Here is a 15,787-nt window from a genome sequence, read left to right on the forward strand (position 1 = left end):
AATATTTTTACATCAACAGAAAGTATGTAGTACTTTTACTCTAGGGAATCAAGGTTTTTAATGTTTTTCACAGAAACCTTTTGGTTTATTGAACTGAAATTTCATATCTAGAAGTTTAAGCTTAATATCTAGTGATATTTAAAATTTGGTAAGCATCCGTAAACCGCAAGTGGCAGTTTACACACGTTCGATTTTTCTTCAACTATTTTTTTCGACATCTTAAACATGTGTGCAACAAACAAGAAAAAATTCAAGTATAATTATTGTATCAGTGTGATGACAACCCTGAACGTATCAAACTGAAAATTTATACATATTTGTATTTTTATGTACTAACTTCAAATTAATTAAATATTTTGATTTTCTAAAAAAACGTTTAGAAATCAAAGTAGAAAATTTATTGATTCAAATTGAAATTATTAAGTATAAAACAAATGAAGTGATTAAAATAACAGTAATTATTATTGAATCATGAAAAAATAGTAATTGTTCTATTAAAGGAGAGCTTCTATTTTGGAAGCTTAAGGTTGATTACGTAACTATTTCTAAAGAAATATAAATCTTAATAGATGGATTTTAAATTTATTACATAAATTCTAGAGTTGATAAGATTTTGGTCATAATTCGTAAGCCGAACTAATGTTTTTTTTTAAACAATATTTCATTATTTTATTTTGACCTTTTTAACTATTTTTATTTTCTTTATATTTAATGCGTATAATAAATACAGTGATTTTAAGTAATAAAAAAAAATTAACTAAATTCAACAGTTGGAAGTAGAACTTTTGTCTTGTGTAAGTTTCCCTACATTTCCGCTCAATTTGTATCGAAAATGCTCTCATAACCGATATGTGTGAACGTATATGTATATATGTACATATGTTTAATTATGGAATTTTGTTTTGTGACCTTATATTCCTCAAGTACATAGATAAAGTCATGGGTTGTCCACATCCGAATTTTTTTCGATACAAATTACATTCTTCGAATTGTTGACGGTCAAACGAAATCAATTGTGCTAACGTCTTAGTGTACATTTTCGAAATGATACGTACGCTGAATATTTGATGGGACATCGATTTTGTCAAGTCGCGGACGCCAGTGCCATTACGAGAAGTATACGGCGTGTTTTGCGGTAGGCGTAAAAACAAAGGTACCTGCTTTTGAATAATTAAAACTCGGCTTTAAAGCATTCCCCCCTCGCACTCGTTTTCAGCGAGAGTGGGTATAATTTTTAAACGGTGACGAGGAAACTTCTAGAAAATTTCAACCGTGTGATGATTGATTACGCGGAAATCGACGGAAAGTCATGTGAAATTATAGCTGCATATGTACATACTTATATCGGATATCTGTCACGATGATGACCACAACCAAATAAATTAGCTATGCATCTTTGAATATGTCTTACTTTTCATTGACGATCATTTTTCTTTGGCCTAAATTAAAAAAATGACCAGTTTAGTATCTCGGTATGGACCGAAAACCACTGTTTTACTCGGAGCCGGCTCGTGGCGTGTGCGAAGTGTTTGGCAAACACAGGCGCCGTAAAAGAAAAGGCGCTTAAAATCGGTCTCCGTGACGAGTCTCTTGTTCCTGTTGTACCCTGCTCGCGCAAATTAAGTGAGTATGTACCGTTTACCATGCACCCTTTTTTTGATCTTTCGACTTACGTCTTAAGATTTTCGATCTTTGCCTTCCGATATTTGTGTTTTCTGTAATTTAACATTCTGGCTCGTCACGTAGACCCATTCAAAATGGGTCTAACCTCACGGGACCGAAAGTGAAACGCCCGAAAACGCAAATATCGGAAGGCAAAGATCGAAAATAGAAAGATCTTAAGTCGAAAGATAAAAAAGGGTCACAAAAATTCTCATTAATCCTCACGTTTTCGCCTTATATGAAAATAGCGATCTTACATATATTAGTCGAATCTTTTTTACCAAAAGCTAAAATTTCAACTTTTTGAATTATTATAATTTTACTAATTCATTCAATTTTAAAATTTTGTTAGTTCTCTATTTCCCTTTGTGTACTCCATTTCTTTTTGTATTTTATTGCGAATTTGAATAATTTTTCTTGGTGCTCAAATCTTTTTAGAGGCCAACGGCACCTTGTTTTTTCGCACAAAGTTCCGGCAGTATATAGAAATATAGCGAAAATAAGGCTTATTACTAAATTTATTTTCAATTCCTCTGCCCTTCCATATTTTGGAAGCTGCTTCATTGCGCTTTCGCAATCCTTCTTCTGATCTCTCCATTGCAACCTCCATAGATTGTCGATTCGAGAACCCAAATACACGAAATCGGTCGAAAAATACTAACCTAACCTAACCTAACCACTTCCAGTTCATTTAAATTATATTTCAAAAACATAATTTCTATATATGTACCTATGTATATTATCATGTATTTAGTCTTCGGTTTATTTAATTTGAGGCCCAATTTTTAGTTCTCGGTTTCGACACGATCAAAGAAGATCAACCTTATGTATGTACATATATCTTCGGTATTGATAGCTACATATAAGCGTCATGTCATCAGCATAAATTAAATTGGACAATTTCTTTCCCCCCATATGTACATAGATAAACCACCATTCTAACCAGTCAGAGCTCTCCCGCAACTATTACTAATTATTTAAAATGAAACATTTATTTAGATCACAAAAATATTGACCATTTATGACATACCACTGACAACTTATTTAATTTACTGACCAAAAACTACAATTATTAACTATTTATTTACATACATAAATACAGGCCTTTTTCATTTACATGAACTCCAAACATAACACTGTACGTTAGGGGTGTATCTACACATCAATGAAGTTATGATGTATTAGATTGTTAACTGATTCGTTTTTACAGAATGTATATACTGAACAAAAAATTTTCCATTTCTTTTAATTTTTCTTTAATTTAATTATGATATCTAATGTGCTTCTTGCCGAAAATATATGTAAAGACAATCCCATAAGATATCACTGTATGCCTAATACTTCCATGCACATGTTTAGGTACATACATACATATGTATATCTTGTTATATTGTGATTTTGATTTTTATATTTCACATCTCTTTATATTGCACCTGTATAATACATTCAAGAAAAAATGGTTTTATAAATTTTTGTTCGGAAAAACTCACAATTTTCATTTCATCAATGCAAACTCGATAGTCTATCGTATATCAGGTCGAAAAGTAACAAACACTTAAAAATACTTTAAATATATAAATTATATTATATGTACTTACCACCATGAGCATATTGGTTTGGTCGAAATAGTCGGCAACTGGCATTACATTCTTGTAAAAATTATTCAATTCCATCTTGGCAAGGCTGAGCACCACGTGTCCCAATCTGGCGCCATACTCGATCTGTCTCTCCAAGACTTTCTGTCTCCAATTCACCAGGATAACGCCGTTGACCACTTGAATCTATATATAGAATAAAAACAAACAGGAACATTAATATTCTACATTTAACAAAATTGCGTACAAACACTCGGGAAAGAAATTCGTAAAGGAAGGACTCGCACGCAACTCGACAATTTACGAACATTAGCCACAATTCTCCGTACACATGTACGTATAATACAACGACATAAAACAAACGGTCAAAATGAGGACTATCAAATAATACTACTTACATATAGACACACACACACACATAATGTCCATGTATCTAGTCAAAGTGTTTAAATTTGAAAACGACACTACATGTGTACATATATGTAGGTACATATGTGCGCACTGTAAGACGATAAACGCTTTCCAAAATTTGTAATGACCACGTGAGATTCGTATTATCGATATAATTTTTACGTACATACCTACATATATAGGAATAGGTATGATGAGATCTAATTCAATCGATGAATTTATTATGATGCTTCCAAGGTTTCCAAAATTATATGTATCACCACGAGCGATGACGACTGTGACAATAGCCTAGTTAAATTAAAATTATGTACATATGTACACGATCGATTTTTATTTTTCCGTAAGACCGCATGAAGAAATATTGTATTATAAAAAAATAAACGTATGTTTATTTATTATTTTATATCTACCATGATGCCATTAAAGATATCCCCAAAGCGAAATTATATTTCAATTAGCCAGTTACATTTACAGGGTTGGTTTTATTCATTTAAGATTAGATTGTTAGGGTTGGTATTATTTAAGAGATAGGCTGAGTAAGGGTTGGCCATATTCATTTAAGATTGGGTTGGTATTTATAGAGTTAAACGTTGTACATAAATTCATTGTTTGATACATTTTCACTGCTTGAATTGGTGAAAATATGTGTTCACTTGAAATATGCTTTCACTGTAACATATACATATGTACTATAGAGGTGACAGATACATGGAGGGTAGATGGCCAATTTGGTGAGGAACCGTTTCACCAATGAAATCAGATAAATTGGCAAACTCTGAGAGTAAACCATCGACCTGGAGTCACATACATATGTACATACATATGTATATGTAACAGTCAAAGTCTATTTTCAGTTGTAGATGTAGATTCAGTTTAAATCGAGATTCTGAATAACTCGAATTTTAGCGTAAATGGGTGGGACAGGGTTGCCTATTTTGTTAAAACCGTTTTAATATATTTTAACTGCCGTTTTATGTCATTCATATTCAAATAATAGCCAGCAGCATAGCTCGGACGTTAAGCTTCTGCTTACCGTCAAGAAGGTGCCGGGTTCTATCCCTGAATGAAAATGAATTTTTCAGAGTATGCTGTTGGTCAGACCTGGATTTGTGACTCCAGGTTGATCGTTTCCTATCAGAGTTTGCCAATTTTCTCTGATTTCATTGTTGAAACGGTTCCCGGAAAAAAAAAATTGGCTAAAAATCCTTCCTACCTACTATGTCACCACTATTTGAAATTTGATGGATGTACAATAAAATTTATGTACAATTCATAGATGTCTCGTTAATTTGCGAGTTTTTTCAGTGTCTCGCAATTCAACGAATTATAATAAAAAAATGCTGCATTTGTATTTGTAATTGGCCAGGAAGGCGCATTGGGATTTACCTGTAAGGCCTTCCTGGTATATGTGTAAAAAAAAATAAAAAAAAAAATAAATAAAATAAAAATACAATTACTCTAGAAGAACATGGTATAGAGATGGAGGAATAGTATTAAGTGACTTATGTTTTTTGATTTTATTACACGTTAACTATTTATTTCATACTTACATTAAGTACAAAAAATTCCAAACATTTTACAGACACAATAATATATTTATAATAATGGAAAAATCAGAGATGCTAAAAACTCAAGAAAAACGAGGGTAGGTTCCCAATTTTTGGTGGCAGCGTTTCATCAATTAAATCAGATAAATTGGAAAACTCCAATACGAAACGACCGACGTGCGTTCGCATATATCCAAAATCTGGCCAGCAACACCGAGCCAAGAATCGAACCCATGATCCCTCAATTGAAAGCTTACACGTTAACCAGTGTGCTATGCTGCTGGTTCATGAGGAAATATGAAGAAGACCTTAATCACTATGAATCCATCAGATTCACTCCTCGAAAGACTGTATTTATGTACATATGTAATGTTTAAAGACTAATAGAGAATTCTCGTGACAAAGATGAATGGCTAAAAATCAAACTTTTGCAATAAACGGAGTTTCAAATATGTATCCTTTCAGAATTTTTCAAATAATTTAGTTGTCAGAAAGATTTAACACAACATTAACTATTACGAACATATAATACTTGTGTTTGACAATGATTATTTTCACAAGGCTTTTCTATGTTTCATTATATCTTTTGCAAGACAAATACATAACATTTTATTTATACAAATTAATATTTAAGCTTTGGGCGGGTCCTTTATTCCAAAAGTACAGTAAACCGATTAATCGAGAAATAATCGAACGTAGCAAACTTAACAAACATCCAAAATAAAATATTGACAGAGCATTGACCGGATTGCCCTGTAAATATTCCACACAAACAAAAACATCAAAGAATAATGTCATATCGTATGAACATGAATATCTTACATATGTACATACATTTAAAATCCTAATTTTATATGCTTTACTTATGTATATATACATACAGTGGCGGACTGGGATTGAAATCAGTGCATGCCAGGAGTTAATGGGAACCCACCCAGGGTAAAAAAAAATTTGTCCCTCCCCCCATATAAGAACATTTTCTTCTTTTCATCACGCTAAAAATCAAGGGTAAAAAATAAATAAAATTTTCAAAAATGGGAATAAACAAATTTAGGTACAAGAAAAATGGCAAAAGCAAAATAGATCCATAAATTACATTGTATATTTCGTTTTAACCCTTGTCCTAGGTAAATAGAATGCATCATAAAAAATGCGGCATAAAAGCGGCTTTTACTTTCAGTAGAAAACAATCAGGGACGTCATTTCAGCTTTTTCTTAGGGGGGGGGGGGGGCAGGCAAAGATTGGTCAATTTGAATTTTTTTTCAAAAAATCTTTTTTATATCGGAATAAAAATGGAAAATATTCTTTGTATACACCTTATTGAGTTATAAAATATGAAAAAAATCGACTTATTTTTGAAAAAATACTATACAAAAAGTGAAAAAAGCGCCACAGACGAAAATTTTTTTCCAAAAATCTTCACATGGTCAACAAAAATCGACCATCAAACCGAGTCACTAAAAAACTATCAATTAACTTAATTTATACTTTTCACTTTGCCTATCCTATATTTCTATATATGTATGTGTCTAGATTAGGAATAGATTTTATATTCTGAAACTGTTTAAATTTGTGTATTTAAATCTTACTATATCGTCGAAGTATAATCAAATGGTATTTTGAAAGTATGAAGTAAATTTAAATCGCTGGTTGATGATGAATCGTCCTATCAAAATTGTTCTAAGCAATTCAGTTTATATTATTCACGGAAATTTGTTTATTCCCATTTTTATTTCAGTAGGAATTGTTACATAGGTATTGGTATATTCATAATATTGAGGTTGGAAATGGGCCCGGCAAAAGGGCCCACGCAAATGTTGAAACTTACATTTCGAGCCTAATAAAAAAAGTTAACCGATCCTTGGGTTGTTAAAGCAGGTATTAGTTGTTTGTGTATATCGTAAGAAATTTCTTTTGTTGAAATACCTAAAGTGCAATATCCTTTAAATTTTTACACACGTGAAATAGTTAAAAAGTTATTTAATTTTACTGAGGGCCCATATTTTCTAATAGATAGTGGGGCCCACATGCCATCGGGCATGTTCGCTTGTATGGCCAGTCCGCCACTGTATACATACATGAAAACGTCTACTTTCAAGCTTCGTGACTCTATCGTCCATAAACACTAATTACTTCACATAATACTTAATTTGAAATAATAATTTATTGCTTCAGAAGATAACGATCAACTTTTAATTGAGTTATAGGCCATGTTTATATTTGAACGAAAAGCAAATAAAAAGCTTCCCACTGTCCTATCGTGCGAAAATTTAAATTCAGCATTGCATTGTGAGGGATGAAAAACACCACGCGATGGCGTGATCGTATTACAGAGTGTGTGGGGGTTGAAAAGTCTACTGTCCGACGTGTTGGTCATCAATGGAAAAACAAAATGGAGTGCGAAATCGATTTCCGCCAAAACATCATGTGTCAACATGGCGGGTGAGCCCTTCGCGTGTCTCAAATGTAATATTTACATTTTATTCCTCATCTGAAGATCAATAATACATATGTACGTGTCTCATTTATTGAAAACTACACCCGTATGATTCACACACAGGTATCTAAACAATGTCACCTTCGATCAACATTTTATATGTACATAAGTAGACAACTATGTATTTTGTCCTACTTATAATATTATATTATATCAAACCATGTATTTCGAACATATGGTAGAATTGCGTTTCATTTAAAATAAATAATTATTGATTCAAATACATATGTAAATGGTCGCTTAAAGAATACTTGCGAAGTAACATGTATGTTTTAAATGCTTTCCATTTAAAAAAAATGTGAAGAATAAAAGTGGTCCGCAATATTCTTTTTTTTTTAAAGATAATTTTGTACATGGAAAAACGCTGGTCTGCCAAATTTGTACCGTCGCGTCCCTTCCCAAACTTCGACCCCTTAAGTGTTTATAGTGATATTTTATACTCGGTTGGAATAACCTAAAGGCGAAAACACACTAAGTGGTATGTGGTACGTGTTTTTTTTTAAAGATACATACTTTTAAAGCACCCCTAGTCCATATACAGTCCCAAAATTCACCGCCTGGAGTGTTTTTGGTGATATTTTATTCTTGTATTTATCCTTGCTTGACAGTGATCGATAACGGTGAATCTCATATTTGAAGAAATGTAGGAGAAACTTTTCGGTCGCATATGGATATGCATACACGTGCGACCTCCCAAACACATACATTCTGCAAGTGCAACTGCACCCGAATTCGGTTTGGGGAACACCCACTGTTTATAAGCCAGGGACGTGACGTCCCATACCACATAGTGTGTTTCCGCCCTTACTTGGAACATTAATATTGCCATAAAAAAGTGACTTTATGAAGATGAGGACACTTGCTGCATGAAAATTTTAGGTTTGCTTGTTGTCGGGATCAAAACTACGAGAATTATTCTGTTCTATTTATCAATTGATCAGTTTTTGAGAACGAGGTAACTTCTCTAATCATTTCTCTTACCCAAAAGTGAGTCAGAATCAGGTTCTTTCAGTAGCATATATTAATTGTGTACTGTTAGCATAAACCAGCTCCTACTTAAGTTCCATCTTTTCATACTCTTTTACAATTTTACAGACTATCGGTGCAGACACAGAGTGGTACGCGGCATGTGTTTTTTTTAAATAGTTTTGCACATGCAAACTAAATGTTGGCATGTTTGATCTATGCTATGGTAATCCAAGCCAATATTAACATTGGTTTGACAGTGATCGATAACGGTGATTCCCATATTGGAAAAAAGTAGAAGTATGTCGAAATAATAATATCGTACGAATTAACAATATCCTGAAGAAACGCCCGTCCCAGCCAGAAACAATGAGCACGTCCTATTCCATATTCTTATGATTTCAAATTTTAAATAGAATTTAAATAGATTTAAATAGAGTATTTTCAAATTTTAAAATAGAATGGAATTGAAAGAAATTAACAATAATTGAGATGTGATACATGGGTTGACCCATCACAACTGGAGTGTACCCAGGCGAGCTGTGCCGTAGGATTCAGAGTATGTACATACATACATAGAGTGGTACACGTGTGTGTTTTAATAAATAGTTTTGTATGTATGTATGTATGCACAAAAAAAACGTTGGCACGCCCAATCTGTACCACTGCAACCCTTCATAAAACTCACCCCACGGAGTGTTTTCGGAGATATTTTATCCTTGTATTGACAATGATCGATAACAGCGATTCCCAGATTTGAAGAAGTGTAGGAGAATCTTACAAATAAAAAAGACACGAAGATAAAAAACAAGAGCACGTCCCATGCTGCCTTTTTGAGTGTGTTCTTACCATAGTAGTATTTTCACATTCCAAATTGAAAGAAGTCAACTACCATAGAAGTTAAATACAATAGGAGTATTTTCATATTCGGAATTGGAAGAAGTTAACAATAATTGAGATGTAATAGATGACTATATATGTATGTATGTAAGTCAAATAAAATTTTATAAGAGACGTTTATTTATGTACATATGTACATATGTATAAGCAAATTTTGCTTCCGTCTTATATTTTGTAAAATTTACCAATAATTTAAACATCAGAACTCTTGAATGTTATTGAAACGCACTAATAATAATGTTAAGGTCTTATTTTGTTTCACAACTATTTTGTTGATGCATCACATGGAAAAAATATGTACGTATTTTCAATAAAAATTTGAACTAGTCATATTGTTTATGTGTATTCGATTTTACCTCGGCATTGATAAAAGCGTCCATAAAAACATTCGTGTTTGCTCAATTTCAAAACACCCATTTCTACGAAAAAAAAAAGTTCTGTTTAATTGATGGAAAAACATTACAACGAATGCGCAGTAGGGTGGCGTCAAAACCGTTGCCTATAATTAATTATGTTTGCCATGTCGTTAGAGCAAATTATAACACTACGCAGATAGATTTATCAAATGAAAGTAGATGTACACGTGTACAAAACAAAAGTGAAAGAAAAAAACTTTATAAGTATATTGAAAAGGCATATATCGCAAGCGAACAACAAATAGATGTAAGAAATGGACTCTTTAGAACGATGAACAAACGATTCGTATTAAAGAATGTGACACTTCATGGACGTTCGACGAATTTTCTTGGCACGATAACAATACGTTTTTCAAATTTGAATTCGCGCAATTTAAAAATGGAGTCGACACAATAAGGGCTCAAGATTGGCTCTCGAACTTTCCCTTTAACAATTTTTAAACGGGAACGCAATTTAGCTAGAATCATTGTGCGCAGTAATGAAGTTTCACTACGGAATTTGTATGCGATTCGATCTAATATCTTATTAGTGAATACGATTTTTTAGGTGAACTAGGGCGAAAAATCGTTTTATCAAAGTCAACCATTGTACAACTTTTGGTACGGGGTGTTACCATTGAATGCGATTTCCTAAAATCGCATATTGTTCAATGGGAAAAAAATTGGACAAGGCTGTCACACCAAAAATCAGTTTTTTCTGTCTTTTATAATATAATACGTGTATTTTTTATTTATTAAATCAATCATGTACACTCGTCTAATAGATTGCTCCAGCGTGACGAGTGTGCTATACAGATTAAGTAGTATCTTTATTTATTATTTAAACTGGTATTTATTATACCCATTTATTAAACACGACATATATATGTATTTATGTACAAATTTTTGCGGCATTTTCTATTAAGCGAAAATCGAGATGTTGAAAAACTTGAATTTTCGCAAAAGGGATTTGAAAGGGAGGCCAATTTGTTGGAACCGTTTCAATAAAATCAAATCAATTGGCAAACTCTAATAGGAAACGATCGACTCTGGAGTCACATATCCATGGTCTGACCAGCGGCATACGGAATAGAACCCGTCACCACACAATTGAAAGCACTAAATGCTAAGCATTGATATATGCTGTTGGTTATATATAGACATATTATTATAATATAGCCAATTGCATGGATCGGTGGTTGCGTTAATGCTAACCAGTAAGAGGTCCTGAGTTGGAGCCCTGATTTTAACTCGAATGAAAATAGTTTATTTTGAGTATTTTTGCAGTGCTGCTGGTCAGACTTGGATATTTATTTTCAGAGTTTTTTTAACGATATGATTTAATTCTTGAAACTGATCCTCACCAAATTGGCACCCATCCTATGTATCTATGATTTGTCAACAAAATTTAAATACAATATCAAATTTATAATCTATATGCTTAAAACCAAAGATGTAGCTTTGAGGGAACCTGTAATGGCACCATGGTAAAAATATAAACAAAAAAAATTATATGTGTAATATTTAGTTATATCGTTAAAGATGTTGGCAACTAAATATGTACCTTATTTTACAGTCGTTATGATATGTATGTATAAGGAAAAATAATGGGTGGAAAAAGTTCAATTGAGCCTTTGAAATATGAGGAATATTTGTGGTTTTAATAAATCTAAAAGCTGTAGTGATAGCATTTAATAAAATATTGACTTTTACTACCACAATTGATCAATCAGAGAAACTAAGTTCAAATTGATATGTGTAATTCTTCATATTAATGTTAGCCTTAGGTCAAAAGAAAAAGTGACATTTCCAGACAATGGAAATTTGAATGAAGCAATCGATCATCAAAAATATCGAAAAAATAATTTCTATTGAAAAGAGTATCGCTTTTATCAGTTGAAATCTCGTGAATGAACTTTCAATATATAAAATTCAATATTAACTTAACCAGCAGGAAAATTCAACGAAAAACGTAAAATTTTCCGCCCATTTTAAACTCCATCAGACGAAGATGTTCCAAAATACCAAATTAAGCTCATTTCTTTCGTACTAACGTATTCGTCGAGTGTACAAAAAATATCATTGATATAAATACCTTATCTGAATACTCAGCAACGTCTCTCATAGACCTGGGATAGCCGGAAACCAGGTAAGTCTTGGCAGCGGGAGCCATCTTCATCTCGAGCATCAAAACTTCGGTCACAGTTTTGCTGGAGAGTGCACCGAAATCTTGCATATCTGTAAGCATGAACCCAGATGAAGCATCGAAAATGCAAATATAGTCCGGCGACAAACGGCCGATATCGATTCGGTTGACATTCGGTTGAAATTGGATGTACATGTGAAATGCATAAAAAATGAGCGATTATGATATTGACATTGGTTGTACGGTGTCCGTGTACCGTGTCGTGTCAACGGCACGACCGTTTGCGTGTCTATGTCCCGAGTCAAGCATCGGCAAACGCGGCCACGACTAGGATGGGTCAGTTTTTGTAACCGCATCAAACGTCACCGATACAATAATGATGTACATATATTAAATCTACATACATTTGTACTTATTTATTCGAACAAAAAAATTGAAAATCAAACTATATCATCATCATCATCGTCGTCATCATCTACAGCCATTCACCATCCACTGCTAGATGAACGTCTCTCCAACACGCTTCCACTCATCTCTGTTTTGTGCAACTCCCATCCATCTCACCCCACACGTTTTCCTAATTTCGTCTACCCATCTTCTCTGCGGTCTTCCTTTTACCTTTTTGCATTCTCTCGGGTACCATTATAGCACTTTTTGTGCCCACCTTTCGTCCATTCTTATAGCCACGTGGCGCGTTCATTGCCATTTCAATCTCCTTTACGTTTCACTTACGATTACAATTCAGGAAAAAGTTTGCCTCTTATCTGATCGTTTTCATACTTTGCCATATTGCTCATTTTGGTCATCAATATAAGTAAATGGATCCTCCGCCATTACGATGGTGCAAAAATATCGTGTAAGACGCGTTTGAAATCTGCCCGGCGAGATAGTCGTTGACGTTTATCCACCGTTTGTTTATTAGTTTTAAACATAGATGGCGGTGGTAAAATAAAATTATTGGTATTTTTATTCAAAATAATTCTATTGATATTGTTTTCTTTTATTGTTAATTTTTATATTATACGATTTATTTTATATGATTTACTTAATATAAACCTGTACAAAGTTTTTACCTGTACAAATAAATAAAAAAAATCCACTATCTTTGTCATACTTCTTACCCACGTATTCCGTTTTCTGTCTTTCCTCGTTATTCAAATTATACAGCATTCAATACTTCTTTAAGTGCATTGGATTTTGCGTAGCATCAGAGCGTTTTCTGTCCATTTCACATCCATACGTGATCACTGGCAAAACACATTGATCGAAGATCTCTTTCTTCGAGGAAAGTGACATTTTTTATTTAAAAACGGCATTAATTCGTCGAAATGTACTCAATTCTAATTTCATACGTCTTTTTCTTGTTTTCTTCTACGATCTACATATGTATTAAATGTATTAAATGGTGTAAAATACGCAAACCGAGCGTATGCTAATTTTGCATACGACGTATAAATTCAGTTTAATCATAGAAGGGTTATACAAGATGGTCCATAGTAAACGAATGGTTATAAATTAAACAGTACTCCGTCAATTTTGTATATATAAAATATTAATTGACATAATAATATAGATCAAAGTATGCCATTTTGAAATGTTTATGTTTAAAAATTATATCACTCAAATGATGACCGTTTTTACGAACACACGTTAGGAGCCGTTTTCGGAAATTTTCCTTCATTCTTCCCATTGTTTCCATTTTTTCATTTTGATGCTTCACAAATATGTAAAAGCCACACTTAAAAGGTCTGGTGAATGGGCAAGTCAGGAGACATCATCAAAGCGTGAAACAACGCTCGAAATGCAGCCAGTGAAGCTCTTGCTGTATGAGCAATAGTCTCGTTTTGCTGGAACTTTTTTTTTGCATTTTCTTTGTTGATTTCTCCTCTTCAAATTTATGTTCATGATTATTGACATAAAAAAATAATGGCATAGAATTAGAAGCCAAACAGTTATCACCACAGATTATTTCTCTCTCAAAACGCCGAGTACTACTAATTACAAAAACATTCGTTTTTTATGGACCGTTCTGTACTTACTATCTGTTAACCGGATTTCGAATTAAATATGCACGATTAACGATTTTTACTTTCGCGACATGACGTTTGGCATTGATTTACTGCAACATGTAATACAAATTTCGAAGTCATTCAGGCTATTTATTCCTGTTCAATTTTGCATAATGAAATGTTCCATATTCGTTTTCCTTTCAATTTATATTTTGAATATAATTCGTATTCAAAATATGTATGTCTTAAAAGGAATTTAGCATTTTTTTTACAATGTTCTTATTAGTTTGCTTTCACAAAAAATTGAGCTAAATTCCTACAGTCTTCAAATTGTTTCGAAACTTTGCCATTTTTTAAGCAAATTGAGAGAGATTGTAGAGATGATCCTTTTGCAATATGATATTGGTGATGGATATAGAAAAACTCCAACATGGGTAAGCAATCAAAGCATTCTTCTTTAATCAACTCACTTTTTATAAGCAACATACATCAGTGGTTAGCATGTAATGCTTTCGATTGTGTAGTCACGGGTTCCATCCCTGGATTTCTTGCTGGCCAGACCTTAGATGCGTGACTCCAAGGTTGATCGCTATTTATCTGATTTTATTGGAAACGGTTCCAACAAATTGGCAATCCTGTCCTATTTCTTCAAAACTTGAGTTTACAGAATCGCATAATTTGTTAATATTTTAAAATGCTACAAAAAATTGATTGTAATGTTTGATGTTTGTAATTGTCCTTGATAATACATCTGTACTATGTTGACAATATGTGTCGTGTTAATAAAAATGGGTGTAACCTATATGAATAAATAAATTTACAGTATCATAAAAGTGCAACGGCAATTTTTGCCATGCAAAATATTTTAACCGATTCTGTAGTTATGGCTACCTAATTTTCGGTAATTTGGTCAACTACATATGTATGTCGGGCTGAAAATTCACACCCATGTGAAAGACTAAGTTAGTAAAAGAGTGATTTTTTATGGAAAATGATATGCAGAGACAGAAACAAGTGAAAGAGGCAAGATGATTGAGCCATAGCGACTTGATGGCCCGTTTTTATTATCTAGCAATGCACATGAAAGCGCCGGCACAGTACTACGCAGAAAAGACTACTACTATGCATACTATACAGCACCGTCCTTTTTCGGCACGTTCATACTTGTGTTAGACGAGTACAAAGCAAAATCGACTTACATATACATACATACAATACAGAGCGCGACGCAATATTGCTTGCGTCGTATCGTTGCGCCAATATTGTCACAATTTGACTTTTCCGAAAATATTCATATGCACATGGCAACACATGCGTTAATATGGAAGCACTCGCCACCACGACGTTATGTCTTGCGTGAATATTCCTATAGCGGCCAAAGAAAGCCGTTTCTGCTTGAGAAATTTCGGTGACATGCACTGCTGTATAATATGAAGAGATCTTGTCGGGTACTGCTGTTACGTATACGTCACATGCAAATATGAATGTGTCCATATAGAATGGACTAAATAATATTTTTTATTATGTTGTTTACGTGCAGTTGAACCTTTATACGGCTATAAAATTTGTAATTATATTATCAATAGTCTAGCAAATAAAAAACCAGCACACAAACATTTTTTTCATCGTTATAACTTCAAACGATCAGAAGATGATAA

The 15,787-nt window shown here is 33.1% G+C and overlaps 1 protein-coding gene across 1 annotated transcript in view; it reads right to left on the minus strand.

Moving 5' to 3' along the window:
• Positions 1–15,787, minus strand: part of LOC143914077 (adenylate kinase isoenzyme 5) — a 36,792-nt gene that overhangs the window by 15,185 nt on the left and 5,820 nt on the right. The window contains exons 4-5 of the mRNA XM_077434167.1: positions 12,070–12,212; positions 3,261–3,443 (exon numbers count right to left, since the gene is read on the minus strand). Of these exons, the coding sequence (XP_077290293.1) occupies positions 3,261–3,443; positions 12,070–12,212 (326 nt within the window). The remainder of the gene's footprint in view (positions 1–3,260; positions 3,444–12,069; positions 12,213–15,787) is intronic.

Source organism: Arctopsyche grandis, chromosome 7 (genome assembly GCF_051622035.1).
Source record: "Arctopsyche grandis isolate Sample6627 chromosome 7, ASM5162203v2, whole genome shotgun sequence".
Lineage (NCBI taxonomy): Eukaryota > Metazoa > Arthropoda > Insecta > Trichoptera > Hydropsychidae > Arctopsyche > Arctopsyche grandis.